Here is a 15081-nt window from a genome sequence, read left to right on the forward strand (position 1 = left end):
ATATAACTAAACTCCACTGTACAATAAAGACAGTAGAAGATAAGATAAGAAACTAACAAAACTAAATACTAAATACACTATATAAGTTAAATTAAGAAAGTCCAATGTGCTTGAGGGTGAGCTGAGGGGTATTAACGGCAGCGTGTCGGTGCTCTGCGTGCTCGGCCGGAGTTTGCCTCCTGTCTCTTCTTTTCACCTCCTGAGTAAGATAAGAGTTTACATATCCACTAGGTCCGAAGAATTTATGAAAATTATACTTATACCGGTACTAAAAGTAATTATACTATAGTAAAACTTAAAATGTTTTAATTTGACTATAATGTGTGTGGTTCTAGGAATCCTGCTACTCTGCCTCATCTAAAGGCACAATCGTGTGTGTAGGCTAGAGTTGCCAACTTCCTCAATCCCAAATGAGGGACACATCACTTCAAATGCGGACCCCAAAAAAAAAAAAAAAAAAAAAAATATATATATGAAATTCAAATGGTTGTTTTTATTTTATACATTTCTTAAGAAATACTACCGATTTGATGCTGTTTTTTTTTTTACTGATTTACAAATGGTGCACTGTCACTTTAAGAGCATTGTCTACACAGTATTCATAATATTTTCCCAGCTCCATTCAAATATAGCCTATGGCTATTCCACAAACTCTAACATTGTTTGTACCACATTTAGGCATATAGCACAATGATAAGTATATTAAGTTGGTATAAACAACTTTCATTCCTGTGGAAATAGAAGCATGTAATGATGCGCTAGCTAGATATTTTCTGTTTGCAATTAAAAATGAATTATGAACCTGGTAGCCACCTAGCTATCTGAGTGGAAAGTGTTTCAATTGGCATCGCCTATATCATGTGCTTCATGTAAATGCTTAGTTTAAGGGAAATGGATTATTGAAGACTTCAAAACTCACCAATTCTATTACACATTGTTCTCATGATTTCCTTTTAAAAGTTTCTTATATTAAAAAGGTGAAATCAATTACCAACAATGACAAGCCAGCTGGAGAAGTAGTTGTGATAGATAGAGACATAACATCAAGTTTGAGGCAAAGAGTTGCTTTGAATCGATTATGCTGTTTATGCTGTGAAACATTTTCTTGTATTAAGTATAATCCTGATTTATGCTATACCACTAGAGCAAAAATGTGCCAATGAAAGGCAAGCCCCTCTCTTTCTCTCTCCCTCATAAACAAGTCCATGTTCCATAAGTTAGGCTAGCTACAGTCAGCTACGTAAACCCCCAGCAGTCAGCATAGAAAGGTTTTAGCCTACTTCACGTTAGGCTTATGAATAACATTATATAGACTAGCATTGAGGGTCTAAAAATCTTTCCTTATTTGCTTATTATGCAGCTAGTGTGTAGTGCCATCACACCTGGCAGATAACTGTAGCCTCATCTTTTTCCATGTGGGGAAACAAAAAAACGCAACCCACGTTTTTTTACGGTATCCAAGACAATTGTGCGATGCACTTGATCAGTTTTTCACACTGCAGTGTCTTCTAGGCATCTTAAAGTAGTGAGGAATCACAACAACTTCTTCTGCTAACAATGTTTTTCTATGTTTTTATTTGATATTCCAGTTTGCTTTTGTTTATGTGAAGCACATTGAATGACCTCTGTGTATGAAATGCGCTATATAAATAAACTTGACTTCATGCACAATGCAACTGAAAGCTTTACATAAGACATTGAATGTGAAATCAGGGTGAAATGCATTCTTGTATCTCTACTGTGCCAAAATGTAGGTACCATGATGAAGGGTCTTTATATGAATCATGATGTACAAATAAAACAGAAAATACACAAAAATATAAAACAGCATAATGAAAAATGCAACAGAGAAACGCCAACATCATTTAAAAAAAATTTAACAACAGAAAAATGATCATAACCATTTTTTTGACAAGGGAAAAGGGACTCTTTGGCATTCAGTAAAATTCTGAAAAAAAAAAAAAAACAAGACCAGCTACCAATGCCACTCCTGTCCGTCTCTCACTCACTCAAGTGCAAATCATTGAATACTTTTACCATGTTTCCATTACAACAGGGAAAGACGATCAGCATTGAAACATGTAACATGGGATTGAAGAACACTCCGGGTTCACATGACAGTTCATCTCCTCCGTCCGAGTGCTGTCCACATCACAGGGCTGATTCAGAAGGTAACAAACTCAACTAGAAAACCGATGGATTACATACAGTCAACTTGGACTGGAAGCTTGAGAACGAAGGCAGCCCTGAGAGGATACCACAGTGTGGTAATGTCACCTCGTCAACAGGAGGGAGTCACCAAGGCTCTGCTCTGGAGCTAGCGATGTCCATAACCGCTGACCTGGTCCTCCGGGGCTATCTCGATGTCGATGACAGAGCTGTGAGTGCTCTCCGAGGTGTCTGGGATTCTCTCTCTCTGCATGTAGCCGTCATCATCGCTGCCTTCATAGCACTCGCGCTGCGGTTGTGGCTCAGGCTCAAGGCCGTCCTTGAGACGGGCCTCGTAACCGTCCTCGGGCTGATCGTCGCTGGATGGGGCACGAGCAGGGATGCGGAAGTGGGTCTTCTCAGGGCAGCCGTCAGGTGGGATGATCGTCGGGCTTTCTGCGGGGGAGTCCACGGGCGACTGAAGCAGAGGAGTGCTCCCTGTCTGGGCGCAACTAGATACGGTAAACTCTGGCTTCAGAAGGCCTGGGGCACCTGGTACTTGACTTGGTTTTAAAGAATCCTGTATGAATTTTGAAAGAGAGACCAAACAAAGGGAATGATTACATACAATCCTACAGCATCTATCAGTAAACAGTATCTATCTATCTATCTATCTATCTATCTATCTATCTATCACACACCGAAAATACAAGGTTCCACTGCTGCTGAGGTGCTGAGCAAATACAAAACCAGCTTCTTCCAGTGTCCATAATCACCACTCCAAGAAGGCTATCTTGATTTATGTGAATTCCACAGAATTTGGAGGGTTAGCTCCAGCCAGTTATCACTGGCGGTCACCATCTTTCTTTTTGACTAATCAACCTAACCAAATGTGCCACCACATTCTGAATCATCTGCAAATGTTTAATTAAACATGTATGCAGGTTTGCTCATATTACACATGGATCACATGAATTTGTGTAGCATATTGTGTGAGGTCTGATGATTTAAATGCTCAGGAGTAGGACTAGAACTAATGATAGTTGATCTGTGAAGTATTTTCTCGATTAATCTATTAGTTGTTTGGAGTCTGATTGGTTGGTGGTAAGACTTGAAACAATGACAGTGAAGTTTTGACTTACGGGCATATGGGCTGATAAGAAAGTCTTGATAGTCAATTTCCGTGTACAGAGGATAATGAACACCAGCGACACCGGGACTATGATGCTGATGACCAAAATAAGATAGATGGGCCATGAACCTGTGCATAAAACATACAAATAGAACAAAATAAACAATGGCATTCAATTTACAAGAAAACAATCTGCTGAAATACTGTAGATTGCAGAAGAATTTCCAACATACAAATATCAGAAAAATACCAGAAAAAGCAAACGTGTTGCATTTACACACTTCAGCCCCTATTTTCCTGATGATATCCCCTAACAGAATCTTTTCCACCCTGGGGGGGGGGGTTATCGATCATTTGATTATAATCTCTCTGCCAAAGATGTGGATTTTGAATACAGTTGTGGCAGTTCCTCTCTGACAGGGGACATTTGAATGATCCAGGCACAAACAAGCACTGCTCTAGACTGATTTATCTATGTGGCAAACAGATACACTTTACTTGACAGTGTCAACATAAGAGTGACATGACACTGTCATGAACGTGTCATAAACAATTTATAAACATTTATGACATAATGCTTTTGTTATTAAGTGACATTTGGTTTTTGTCATAACAAGTTAAGGTTAGGTTTCATGTGTCATGTCACTCTTATGTCGATAACTGTCAAGTAAAGTATTACCAAAAGATCACCTCCCAATATATCCCAATATAATGGACCTGTACAATGATATCAGCAAGAGGTATGTGGTATTGTTCGCATTTAACTAAATATTTTACTAATTAATATCAGATAATTGTCATCACATGAAATTATCAAATACATTTTGTCACTTAAGGGTAAAACAAACTTTGTGAAAAGTAACTTGACTAACTAACCCTTTTCAGGAACGATGTTGCATATGTCCTTAGAGTATTTATAGCGAACACCATCAATATTTCCCTCAAGCTCCAGAATGGTGCAGTTTCTGAACAGCAACTCGCCATAGCACACAACAGCCTCCAGGGGGCACTCAAAGTCAAGCCGTTTCTATGATAAACAAAGACATGTCGTTCACATCATGAACATGAGGACACCAAAATAAAGACATGTCAGTATTAATATTAAGACACAAAATGTTAGGACACAAATTTTGCACTGAGATTGGACATGAGCTATGGTGCTGTGAATCTCTCTTTAGATTGACAGTTCTGTACTTTAGTGCCAAATCATCTAACACTACAGGTCATTTCCCAAAGATGCTTCACAACGATTTAAAAAGAATGCAGTACCGCAACACTAAAACTTTTTGTAATATCTAACTATCATGGAATTTGGACAAATCACAATAAATGAGGATAATTGACATAAATGACTTTTGTATGTGTAGGCTATCATCTAGAAACTACAACAGAGCCTTTCTTAGCAGCCCCTCGGTGGTTCTCACAAAGTTCCACCCGGGTCGGACGTCAACTGATACCAGACAAACACCCCACCCCCCCCCCCGTCGGACAACCTACCACCTTGACGAACACATTTCCTGCGGGAAACCCTGCTTGGACGATACCCTTGGCATTTTATCTGCACTGTCCAGGTTCACCCAGCTGTAAATGGGCCCCAGCATCAGTTGGGAGTTTACCATGATGGAGTGGCACCCAATCCAGCGAGAGACTATGACTCATTCACTAAGCACTACAGACACTGGGCATGAGCACAGCCCACATTAGGCTCCATGGATCCATGAAAAGACAAGGATTAATTTGATGTGATGTCCACTCCAACGCATATTATGCTATAGATATGCTATTTATTTTTTTAAATACATATTTCCAGTATGTTTCTTCAGAGCTGTCCATGACCACTTTTTAGTATTTTGTTTTTAAATCCTTCAACAGACATTAAATGTAACAATTAAAACAAACCTTGAAAGGTTTAAATGAGTTGACAAAACAGCTTTCACTGCTTGTTAAAACCCCCTCTAAGGCAAAACATATACAGTCACCATTAATCATACCTCATCATGAGTGGTGTACACCGTGTAGTAAAACTTCCCATCTTCGTTTAAATACTCGCCAGTGGCATTCTGCTCAATGTAACCGTCATAGCCATCATTACTATAATTAGAATCATCATCAACAACCTCAAGGGGATTGTCAAAAGAAAACATGATCCGATCAGTCTCAGCAGTAATATTTACAGTTGGGAAGTCCATGAAACCTGCAGAAAGGAACACAGGTGGTGGTTATCAATTAATTCAAAGGGTGTATAGAATTGTGCATAGCGTCATTACACCGAAGTCTCAGTAAGGGTACGCAGAGAGATAAAACAAAGATATACCCGCACAGTTATATAAGCTCCCAGGTGTTTTATTAGGCTACAATCAACCAGAGGTCTTGTCATCAAGCAGATGAGTGGGCAATGCCCCATGTCCACCAATCAGTCAGTCCTATATGGCCTACATTAGCCCAAGTATTACATTTGCATCAATTACATGTTTTCAATATAGGGCAATTCCCCGCAAAACTGCCACATCCATAACGCCAACTGAATGCCATGGTATTTGTATGATGCGAATGATTATGTGAAAAGTTTTTCATGTAAGTTCTACAACCAAGAAGAGTGATTGCTCAAATTTAAAGTAATCATCATTCACATCATACCATACCATGGCATTGTGTTGGCATTATGGACGTGACAGTTTTGCATGGAATTGCCCTATATCATTCATTATACATCAGACTGAAAGAAACCCAATCCCTCACATCTGCACATATGTCAAGAATAAAAGAAAAAAGAAGGAAAAAATAATATATTCTATCTCCAATGTCCTGTAGCAGACAAAACATATATTCCAATGTCCTGTAGCAGACAAAAAGAGAGTTATTGATTGTGCAGTATGGCCAATATCAAACACTGTAGAGAGACAGATAACAAATAAGTTTTAGAAAACAATTCTAAAAAGGGTTTAATATCAAACTCCTCATTTAATCCACATGGAGCCATAGTAATAAGGACAAGTATATAATAAGCTTCACGGTGTAAAAGTAGGCGTTCAAGATTGCCACCCCTAGGTGGCCGTTCCACTTTCTCAATGCCCATAAAGCGAGGGGTGCTGATATTGTGATTGTACAGCTTTCTTGAAATGCGCCGCTACAGGGATCCTCTCATCCCCACATCTGATATTACTCTGATATTCACTGATGCGTGTGCGCAGGGCTCTACATGTCTTCCCGACATATGCAAGACCACAAGGGCATTTGATCATGTTCACAACAAAAGTGGTGTTGCGGGTTATGGCCCCATGGATCATTAAGGACTTTACAACTGTACTTCTGGATTAATTGCATGAATTATCACCTATACTTTGAAAAAATGTTTTAAAGTACTTTTCTTACTTAAAATGGATCAAATAAAGGATTTTTTTTTAAAAAGTAAAACATTTTTTTTTTAAAGGGGTAGTTGGTAATTTGTTGCCATATGGCAACAATGCGCAATCGTGGAAAATGCTGTCAAATCCAATTTTTCTTTCAAAACTTATTTTATTTCATAACAAATCTTTTAGAAATTAACTAAATTAAGCTTGCATTAGTTATGCTCTAATACATCTAGTTATAAACCTAACATAATACAAATTCAACTGTATTTTGGGCAATAAAGTGATAATGTCATGGTAATATTGTCATAGTGTAGTCCGCCTTGGAAAATAGCCTTCCTGTAGGGACATAAAGTAATTGTTTTGATCAAAACCAATGTTTATATTAAATAATGTCATCATTTAGATGACTATTTCATTTAGATGACTTTCAATTTCCAAATTCATAGGGTTATATTGCAGTCAGAGGACATATTCAACTGTAGTGAGACCACATAGTCACAGAGCCCTGCCCCTCAGAAAGTGTGCCAATCCATGCCATACACACAGAGAGACATAGGTATCCTTCACATATCCCCCTGACAGCCTTTCCCTACCCTGTAAAGCCATGCCTCATCCATATTTGGGGTCACACATACAAGGGTCAACCTAACGTAGGGGTCTCCGCTGTGGGTCATACTACAGGCTCACACTGGGCATGCCTTGGATGGCTCCACAGCAAGCCAGCCCACTTCTTACACCATTTATAGTGAGAGGAGAGAAGGGTCACCCCATCTGCCCTTGAACTTTGGGCCTCTGAAGTGTTAAAGCTGTAGCTAAAGAGACAGGATGGCTGTCTCTTTAGCTAATCCTGACAGTTCTTTGGTGGAAGAGCCAACAATGTGCTTTTATCTTTCCCAAAATCCCAAACAAAAATGGTGAAAACAGTGTATTGAACAATAACACAACATACATCTTTACCGCTCCAGTCACTATACTGTCTGAACCTCATTCCATAGATAATTTGCAAATTGGTAAACATTTACAATATCCTAAAAGACTCCAAAAATTCTGAAATTACAAATAAAAGTGTAAATAATGTTTTTTTTACTTCAAAATATTGTCAAAAGTTGTATATATTCCGAGTATCCTAGTGCAATGCAATCCTATTGTAATCCTATGAGACCATTCATTTGAATGGACACAAAAAGGTCCGTATTTGCATACTGTTGCCATATGGCAACAATTATATTTTGCCAATTTACAAAAAACTCATTATATATAAACTTGTTTTAATGATACATTGTTCATGTTTACATAGTCCAGATAGTGTTTTATTTTATTTTTTTTCAAAGAAATTATGCATAAATTCTGAATTTTGACCATCCACAGGTAGCGGACAGGTAGTGGTGGTCACAGAGGTACCTCTCTGTAGAAATAGGAAGTACTAACAATATATCCTCATCATGTGACCTAACAATTATTTTTTTATACCAAAACTAAAATCCCCTTTTTCACATATAAATAGTAAAATATAGGTTTTGTGTTACTGCCAATTAGAAACACTAAGATAAATTAATTTTTGCCATATGGCAACAACATGCAATAGACAATAGACACATAAAATATTCTCGAACAAACCCATGTATAGATAGGCATACCGTAATTTGGGGCCATCATGCTACCCATAGCAGTACCCTTTATTTGTATAAAATAATCATTCCTAAAAAGAAAATAATTATTGGTAAGTACAAGCTTAGTCAGGTCAGTGACACATTCAACACTAGGTTTGCTCATAGGAGACTTTTGAGAGAAAAAATCCACTGCTTCTAAACCACCATTGTGTGGAATATTGGTATAGAGACTGGAAACATCCAACATAGCAAAAAGAAAGGCTGCATTGGATAATTTAACAGTTTTAAGTTTACCAATTAAGTCAGGTAGATTTTTTCTTACACAAGGTGGCAGATTTAGAAGTATGAAGACAAATCCTCATTCAAATTTACATTCACAATTTCATTAATATTGGACCAATAAGTGGTACTTGTGGACTAGTTACTCTGTTGGAATGGAACATTTCCTTTAGTCTCAATGACCTAATTTTTTTTAAATAATAAAACACTCTGGGAGCTTATATAACAGTGTGCAGTTATCTCTTCATTTTTTCATATTCTGGCTCAGCCTCATACCCAGCACCTGTTTAGTTTTTTTGTAGATGCGCGTGCACTTTCATTCAACCCTCGGAGAGATACTCATGAAACATCAAACCCAACCAGTACATTCTGCAGAACAATCAGCAACATGACTACTCCATGCAATGTTTTCTTACACTAGTAATCCGTGCCAAAGGATCTCTTCCTTTTTCTATAGAGGTAAAGGTCAATATCATACAAATATACAACTGCACACTAATTGAATCTGAACATGTTAAAAATAAGTCAATATGTTTTTCATTCACCAAATTGTTTTGTGGATTATTTGAATGAATGACTACTTACAGGTGACATCAGAGTGAAGATCGCTGCTATAGCCGAATGTTACTTCAACTCTATCTGAAATGTTGGATCCATCCATCGCCACCAAGTCGAGAATGTATACATCATTTTCGGGTGGTGTTACAGAGGACATGTCAATATGGCGATGTGATATGCGGCCCTGAAAACGTGTCTCGCCATCGCTGTTGATGGAAACAACATTATACATCTGTCTAGGAGTTTTCCTTTGCATTGAGAAACAACATCTTGCATTAATTTGGTATTTTAGCTGGTCATTTAAGACTACTGAAACAAGACATTGGGTATGCCAAAAAATTAGCTGTTTTCACTTTAATTACTTGTATTTGTTATGTGATTGTCACAGTGTGCAAAGTATCATGTTTCACGTTTGTAGTGTTTTAATGCATTTATTTGTGTCCTGTGTGCTGTGTTTTGTTTTGCTTCACGTGTGGACTTTGATATTCCCGTCACGGCTGTCCCAATCAAACTGACAATTAACAAAGACCCAAAGACTCACAATCGAACCTATAGGCTGCTTAATTTAATGAGGGGGAACAGGTGTGTGGGAGTGTTTTTCTCACTATATTGGCAGGATCGACAGGCACAGAGCAGGTATCAAGTCAGAACTGCAAAAGACACAGGCCGAGCCAGAGGTGGCCTACCCAGCCGGACACACAACCGGACACACAGCAGAGCAGTTCCAGGATTTCGGCATCCACGCAAAAGCTATATTCCGGGTGGCAGATTTGGTCTGCACCCGGCAATCTGAGCGATTGTATCGCTGCTGGTGATCGGATGGAGAGCTGAGTAGCCTACGATCTGTGGAGGACTTACGGGAAGGTACCGAGCTACTGGAACATTTGTGGGTTGCGGTGCGGATGACTGCTTGGCTAGGCTAGGCCGGGTGAACACGGAAGCTACTAACTGGCCTGCTGCTTGCTCGCTCGCTCGCTTGCTCGTTTGTCTACTGCTGTGCTGTGCTGACTGTGGGAACTGCTGTGGGGCGTCTGGCGCTGCTGGTGGCTGGCGGCGGTATTACTGGCTGTGGTCTCTTGTTTTATTACAGTATTGTATTTGGTATACATTTTAACTATTAACTATTATTAATTTGTGAGTCTAATTGACTTTGTGTTTATTTATATTTAATTTAATACATTTGTAATACGAGTTAAGCCCCTTTGCCTCATTGATTAATTGCACTGCCTACTGCCGTTTATCTTAAATTACTAAAGGTTAACCTACATTGCTGTCTGGTCACGGGCAGCCTTAAGGCTACTACTAATCTGGTGACATCTTTCTGGTGCTGCGAGCAGGGTTTGGTGGACAGCAGTGTGAACAATCTAGAGGCATTGGGTTTTGTAAGGTTTTTAAATATTGACATTTTTAAATTGTACTTCTCAACATTGTCAAGATGATGCCTGTTTTTGCTGGGGCACCATGGATCCCTAAGTTTGATGGCAGTAAACAAAGTCTGAAGTATAGTGATTGGAAAGATCAGATAACTGGGTTAATAGATGTGGCTGCATCTAACGAGGGTCAAGCTGTTAATTTGTTATTGGGAGCATTACAGGGGGAGGCTAAACGGGAAATTTTTGTGTTAGATGAGAAAGAGCGTGACAAGGCTTCAAAGATTTTGGATGTGCTAGCAAAGTTGTATGGGGATCAACTACCTCTTTGTCTTGCGCTCACAGTTTTTTAGTTGCAGATAACAAGCCAGTGAGTCTTTGCGGTCCTTTGCCTTGCGATTGAGGGAACTACATCGCAAGCTCCAAGGACGGAGTGCTGATGAGGCCCCGTTTGATGAACAGCTGCGAGACCAACTGCTGCTTGGCTTGAGAGAAGGTAGTTTGTGTCGTGCACTTAAAACCTATGTTCGCAGGAGTCCAGGGGAGAACTTTGCACAGGTATATAAGGAAGCCTTTCTGCTGGAGGAAGAACACCAGGAAGCAGAAGCACAAGGTGCTGCTTGCGCATGGGTAAGTGATACCAATACCCCCCAGTCACATCCACAGGAAAGTCGCTGGAAACAGGCCCTGAAGGAGGAACTCCTGAGCGATCTGAAGGTCCAGCTGAAGGAGTGGACCCAAGAACTTTGGAACGAACGACAGCCTGCAACAGCTCGCCCCCAGACCGACTCGCCTACCCCGTGAGAGGCGACGGACCCAGTCACAATCTCGCTTTATGTGGGATGCCGAAGGTAAACCCATATGCCATCGTTGCAGACAAGCAGGCCATGTTGGGCGTCACTGTCGTGGCCGTTCCAAGTCTCAGCCACCTTTAAACTAGTTACCCCTGCCACTGAGGTCCAAGTAGCAGGGCTTACAAGTGAGGTTAGCAAGACTAGGACCAATTCTGTGTTTGTGGGCCAGTGCCCAACAGTAGATGTTCATATTAATGGCATTATGTTGAAGGGGTTGCTCGATACAGGCTCTCAAGTAACACTAATGCAGCAGGATTTGTTTGAGCGACACTTTGCCAATCAGGTGGGTTTAGGGTCTGAGCCCACATTCTTAACACTTAAAGCTGCGAATGGCTTAGACATTCCATATGTAGGATATGCTACACTGAACTTTACCATAGAGGGTGTCCAAGTGCCTGACCGTGGAGTTGTGGTTGTAAAACAAGAAGGGCTCACAACCCCCCTCATTATTGGCATGAATGTGATCACTGCATGTTGGAATGCTGTTTTTCAGGGGCCAGGCCAGTTTTCACCTTTGCCACACCAGGATCCACGGATCCAAAGAGTATGGAACCAAGCATTTGCAGTGTGCCAGCAAGCTGTTGTCAACCAGAAGGAGGAATTTGTGGGAAATATCTGGCCTGCTTCACGGGGAGGAATTCGAATTCCAGCAAGGACCGAGGTTGTGACCTGGGCACGGGCTCGACGTGACCCGAGGGCTGCCATCTACTGTGAGCTGGTCGAGACCCTACCTGAATCCCACTCCTTTGGCGTGGCACGGGCTGTTGTTAAGGTGAAGAATGGACGGTTCCCCATACGACTTTGTAACCTGAACCCATTTGATGTGTTTGTAGGCCGTTACCAGAAGCTGGGGCAGCTGTACAAGGTGGATGAAGCTGAAGTCCATGGACATCGGGATTTGGCATTGACCACGGATGTTGACGGGGTTGTGGAGGTACGAGTGGTGGATATTTCAGATGGTGAACAGCCAGTGCCCCCTCCAGACTTGTGTACGGCTCGAGAGGACCTCACGGCAGCACAACAAGGTGAGCTCCAAGCCCTGCTTACCAAGTGGAACATGCTCTTCGCCAGGGGAGAGGAAGATTTTGGGAGGACCGACATAGTACAACATCAAATCTCCACTGGAAGTGCAGGACCCATTAGGGAGAGATTTCGGCCTTTGCCCCCAGCTATGTACAAGGAAATGAGATCGTTGCTGTCAGACATGCTGGAAAAAGACATCATCCGCGAGAGCTCGAGTCCTTGGGCTGCCCCTATAGTAATGGTGCGCAAGAAGACCGGGGATTGGCGCTTTTGTGTAGATTACCGTAGATTAAATGCAGTCACTCACAAGGACGCTTTCTCGCCAGCGGTTATTGGCAGGTCGAGGTCAACCCCCGTGACCGCAAAAAGACCGCCTTTGCCACGCCCCTCGGGTTGTAGGAGTTCAATAGAATGCCGTTTGGCTTATGCAACGCGCCAGCAACATTTCAGCGATTGATGCAGCGCTGCCTTAGCGGCCTTACGGTAGAGTCTGTCTTAGTATATTTGGACGACATTATTATTTACTCCCCTGACTTCACTACACAGCTTCAACACCTTGACCACGTCTTCCAGCGTCTGGCGCGATATGGGCTGAAGCTACATATGGACAAATGTAAGTTCCTACAGCCAGATATGGGGTTTTTGGGCCACATTGTCACCCGTAGCGGGGTGAGGCCAGATCCAACCAAAGTTCAGGCCGTACAGAACTGGCCCGTCCCTACAACCATCCGAGAAGTCCGTGGCTTCCTGGGGCTAGCTGGTTATTATAGGCGCTTCATTGCTGGCTTCGCTAAACTCGCCCGGTCACTCAATTCCCTCCTGGTTGGTATCCCAGCCGATAGGAAATCTGGGAAACGCCAGATCTGTTGGACCCAGGATTGTCAAGACTTGTTCCAACACTTGAAGACTGCCCTAACTCAAGCTCCTGCATTAGCATACGCAGACTTTACACTCCCATTTCGATTATACACTGATGCCAGCAATCATGGACTTGGGGCCGTACTAGCACAGGTGCAAGACGGTGAGGAGCGTGTTGTAGCCTATGCTAGTCGCAGCTTGCACCCGACCGAACGCAACGACTCCAACTATAGCTCATTTAAGCTGGAGCTATTGGCGCTAAAATGGGCAATAACAGAAAAGTTCAGAGACTATTTAATGGGCTCCAAATGTATCGTATTCACTGACAACAATCCGGTAGCGCATTTACAAACAGCTAGACTTGGAGCAACTGAACAGAGATGGGCTGCTCAGCTTGCCTCTTATGACTTTGAAGTGAAATATCGCTTTACCGTGAAAATGGCAATGCTGATGCCTTATCTAGAGTCCCGATAAGCCATCCATTTGTTGCTATGTCCCAACTCCGTATGCTATCTAATGAGTCGCCACCATCCCAGCTTAAAGCTACAGTCCATTGGATAAGTGAGAATTGGAAGGCTGACCAACAAGCAGATGCTGATCTCCAAACAGTGACAAGGTATGTGATAAGTCTGAATGTGCCGAGACCTCCTGAGCGGCGGGGCTTGTCATTAGGCATCAAACGGCTACTACGACAGGCTGACCGCCTGGTCATGCATGACGGGGTCCTTTGCCGTCAGATAATTCACCCAAAGACTAATGACTGTATGTTCCAGGTTGTCTGCCCAGCCTCTAGGAAGCAAGACGTATGGGAAAAACACCATCTGGCTGCTGGCCATGCTGGAGTGGAGCGAACAGCAGCCAACATTCGCAGACACTTCTTCTGGCCCAATATGGAATCTGAGCTGCGTGAGATGCAGTCGAAGTGTGTGACCTGTAGCCTACAGAAAGACAGAGTTGTATCAAAGGCTCCACTTCACCCGATATCTGTGTCCTTTCCCTTAGAAGTAGTGGCGATGGACTTTCTGTCTTTGGGCAGAACCTAACTGACCTCTTCACCCGCTACTCTTGGGCTGTACCTACTCGTGATCAAACCGCAATCACAACTGCCAAAGCTTTGTGGTCCTCTGTCCTGCTCCCATTTGGTTGCCCAATGAGACTACATGCTGATTAGGGCCCAAATTTTGAATCCGCTGTGATGCAGCAATTGTGCGAACTCTACGGAGTGGCCAAAAGTAGGACTACACCCTTTCACCCAGCCAGGAATGGTATGGTCGAAAGAATGAATCAGACCCTCTTGGGAATGCTGCACACTTTAACTGATGAGAAACAGTCACTGGCACCAGTATCTTCCTGAGTTGTTACAAGTTTATAACAACACACCACATAGCTCAACTGGCTTTGCCCCTGCCTACTTAATGTTTGGCCGACATTTGCGTCTACCTGTTGATGTATCTCTAGGGGTAGACCAGCAACAGCCCAAATACGACTGGGGGGATTGGGTCACCAGCCACACCAAAAACTTACCTATGCCTTCCGGTTGGCAAAAGAGAAAATGTGCAGCATCACAACAAAAGCGACGCTATGACCTTCAAGCCAGGGCGGCCCCTCTGGTTGTAGGTGAGAGAGTCTGGCTTCGTGATACGAGTAGCTCCTTTTTTGCCTCGAACAACATAACGTGTATTAGCAGTTTGCTCCGTACTGCCAAAAGTCTCCTTTGTTTCAGCTGAGCGATTACATCACTGCTGGTGATCGGGTGGAGAGCTGAGTAGCCTACGATCTGTGGAGGACTTACGGTTAGGTACCGGCGATTGGAACATTTGTGGGTTGTTGCCCGTCGCGGATGACTGCTTGGCTAGGCTAGGCGGAGAACACTGAAGCTACTAACTTCGCCTGCTG

At 42.2% G+C, this 15081-nt stretch overlaps 1 protein-coding gene and 1 long non-coding RNA gene across 2 annotated transcripts in view; both read right to left on the reverse strand.

Moving 5' to 3' along the window:
* Positions 1–473: 473 nt before the first annotated feature.
* The window catches only part of LOC125311553 (interferon gamma receptor 1-like), a 35264-nt gene continuing 20656 nt past the window's right edge, over positions 474–15081 (reverse strand). The window contains exons 3-7 of the mRNA XM_048269743.1: positions 9108–9286; positions 5272–5474; positions 4157–4307; positions 3291–3409; positions 474–2728 (exon numbers count right to left, since the gene is read on the reverse strand). Of these exons, the coding sequence (XP_048125700.1) occupies positions 2318–2728; positions 3291–3409; positions 4157–4307; positions 5272–5474; positions 9108–9286 (1063 nt within the window). The 3' untranslated portion in view covers positions 474–2317. The remainder of the gene's footprint in view (positions 2729–3290; positions 3410–4156; positions 4308–5271; positions 5475–9107; positions 9287–15081) is intronic.
* LOC125311556 lies at positions 9751–14851 on the reverse strand. Its single transcript, XR_007196494.1, has 3 exons — positions 14828–14851; positions 12892–12893; positions 9751–9869 (listed from the first exon to the last, which is right to left on the reverse strand). It is a non-coding gene; the product is annotated as an uncharacterized LOC125311556 (long non-coding RNA).

The sequence above is a fragment of the Alosa alosa genome, chromosome 18 (genome assembly GCF_017589495.1).
Source record: "Alosa alosa isolate M-15738 ecotype Scorff River chromosome 18, AALO_Geno_1.1, whole genome shotgun sequence".
NCBI lineage: Eukaryota > Metazoa > Chordata > Actinopteri > Clupeiformes > Clupeidae > Alosa > Alosa alosa.